Raw genomic sequence first — 2,254 nt, forward strand, 5'->3', positions numbered from 1 at the left:
GCAACCTCCATTTCCTGGGTTCAAGAGATTCTCTTGCCTTAGCCTCCTGATTAGCTGGGATTACAGGCGTGTGCCACCGTGCCTAGCCAATTTTTGTATTTTTAGTAGAGACGGGGTTTCACCATGTTGGTCAGGTTGGTGTCGAACTCCTGACCTCGTGATCTGCCCGCTTCAGCCTCCCAAAGTTCTGGGATTATAGGCACGAGTCACTGTGCCCAGCTAACCAATGAGTCTTTTTAGGCTTGAGTTACTGTTATTTCACTCATCAGGACATCACCTTCAGATGTCCTGATGGAGGTTAAAAAAAACACAACCTTTTTAGTGTGGGCAACTGCACCTGTCACCTCTGGCCCAAGAGGTGACAGAGCAGGGTCATAAGGACTGTGGCACTAGGCAGAGACCCAATAAGTCTTGGCTAAAAAGACAGCACTCATTTCCTGATCAAAGTCCTTAACCTCCCCTGGGAATGAAGGATGCCGGCCATGGTCCACCGTTTACACAGGTAAGTACACAACCCTTCTACTTTCTGTCCTCCCCAAATTAGGTTTGTTCTTGGTATCATAGGCTCTGGCTGAATGATGGCAAATATATGTCACAAATAATCCAGACAGCAAATAATGCATTCATGAGTAGGAAGGGACACATAATTTTGGCTGTCTCATTTATTTCTGTTAAACTTAAGCCAACTTTGTGTTTCTAGTACCTTTTGCCTTTATGTTATTCCTAAATAAATGAGGGTTGATTTCTATCGTATGAAGCCAACTCGTCCCCAAAAGGTACATGTGCCCTACCTTCCTTGACCTCACCAAGTGCCCTCCACCCTCAGGCCCTGTACTTGCTGTTCCCAACCTGGAACCCTCTTCCTCAGATGTGTCTCTGTATATCACTCTCCACTCATTCAAGCCTCAGCTGAAATGGCACCTGCTCTCCAGGCTGCCTTGGGCTGCTTACAGGACACTGCCCTCACCATCCAGTCCATGACAGCATTCTGCCATCATGGATATTCTGCTGTTCTTTGCAGCAATCCTTGCTTCCCAATATCTCTGATTCATTTGCAGGGTTATTTTTGACTTTCTGGGAAAGAAAAGTACATGAAGGCAAGGACTTGATCGAATTTTTGTCTACAATGAAATTTCCATGGCTCAGCTCATAAGAGAAGCCCGCGAGTTATGTGGTCAACAATGGATGTGTATATAGATGAAAACTGACATTTATTCAGAATTCTCTTATGCTACAACATATTCTAAAAACTTGGCATAGAGTATCCATCATCATTACAAATTTTAGTATGGTATCACTTATGCCCATTTCACAAAAGAGAGACAGAAATCCTAGATAAACCAGCATTGTAACTTGCCCAAAGACATGGCATGACTGCACATGGCCTCCAGGATCTAAGCCCATATCTGCATGAGCCTAACTAAATCCCATCACCGCCCACTGCCCAGCACTGCCTGCCCAGGAAGTCAGTTACTCCACTAACTCACAGCATCCTTTCAATCAGTGGGAGGGAAACCTTAAAATGCTACCAAAGTGATAAACAAATATTAATTCATAGGTTTCTACTACGGTGAATTTGTAAACTTGGGTTAATTTCTTATTTTTAAAACACTGAAACTTTCAGTGGCTAACAAATACACGAAAAATAGCTCAACATCACTGATCATTAGAGAAATGCAAATCAAAACCACAATGAAATATTATCTCACACCAGTTAGAATGGCGATTATTAAAAAGGTAAGAAACAACGGATACTGGCAAGGTTGCAGGGAAGTTGGAATGCTTTCACATTGTTGGTAGAAATGTAAATTAGTTCAACCATTGTGCAAGACGGAGTGACAAGTTGTCAGAGATCTGGAACTGGAAATACCATTTGCTCCAGTAAACCCATTACTAGGTATATACCCAAAGAAATATAAATCATTCTGGCATAAAGATGCATGCATGTGAATGTTCATAGTAGCACTATCCACAATAGCAAAGACATGGAATTAAGCCAAATACCCATCAATGATAGACTGGATAAAGAAAATGTGGCATGTATACATCATGGAATACTATGCAGTTATAAAAGGGAAGGAGAGTATGTCTTTTGCAGGGACAACGATGAAGCTGGAAGACACTATCCTCAGCAACTAACACAGGAACAGAAAAGCAAGTATTGCATGTTCTCACTTATAAGTGGGAGGTTAACAATGAGAATACATGGACACACGGAGGAAAACAACACTTACTGGGGCCTGTTGTGGGAAGG

At 42.3% G+C, this 2,254-nt stretch overlaps 1 protein-coding gene across 1 annotated transcript in view; it reads left to right on the top strand.

The window, feature by feature from the left end:
• Window positions 1-482: 482 nt before the first annotated feature.
• LOC119467662 (mammaglobin-A-like) overlaps window positions 483-2,254 on the top strand; it is a 7,495-nt gene continuing 5,723 nt past the window's right edge. The window contains exon 1 of the mRNA XM_037729716.1: window positions 483-502. Coding sequence (XP_037585644.1) covers window positions 483-502 — 20 coding nt within the window. The remainder of the gene's footprint in view (window positions 503-2,254) is intronic.

Source organism: Cebus imitator, unplaced genomic scaffold, assembly GCF_001604975.1.
Source record: "Cebus imitator isolate Cc_AM_T3 unplaced genomic scaffold, Cebus_imitator-1.0 Scaffold316, whole genome shotgun sequence".
NCBI lineage: Eukaryota > Metazoa > Chordata > Mammalia > Primates > Cebidae > Cebus > Cebus imitator.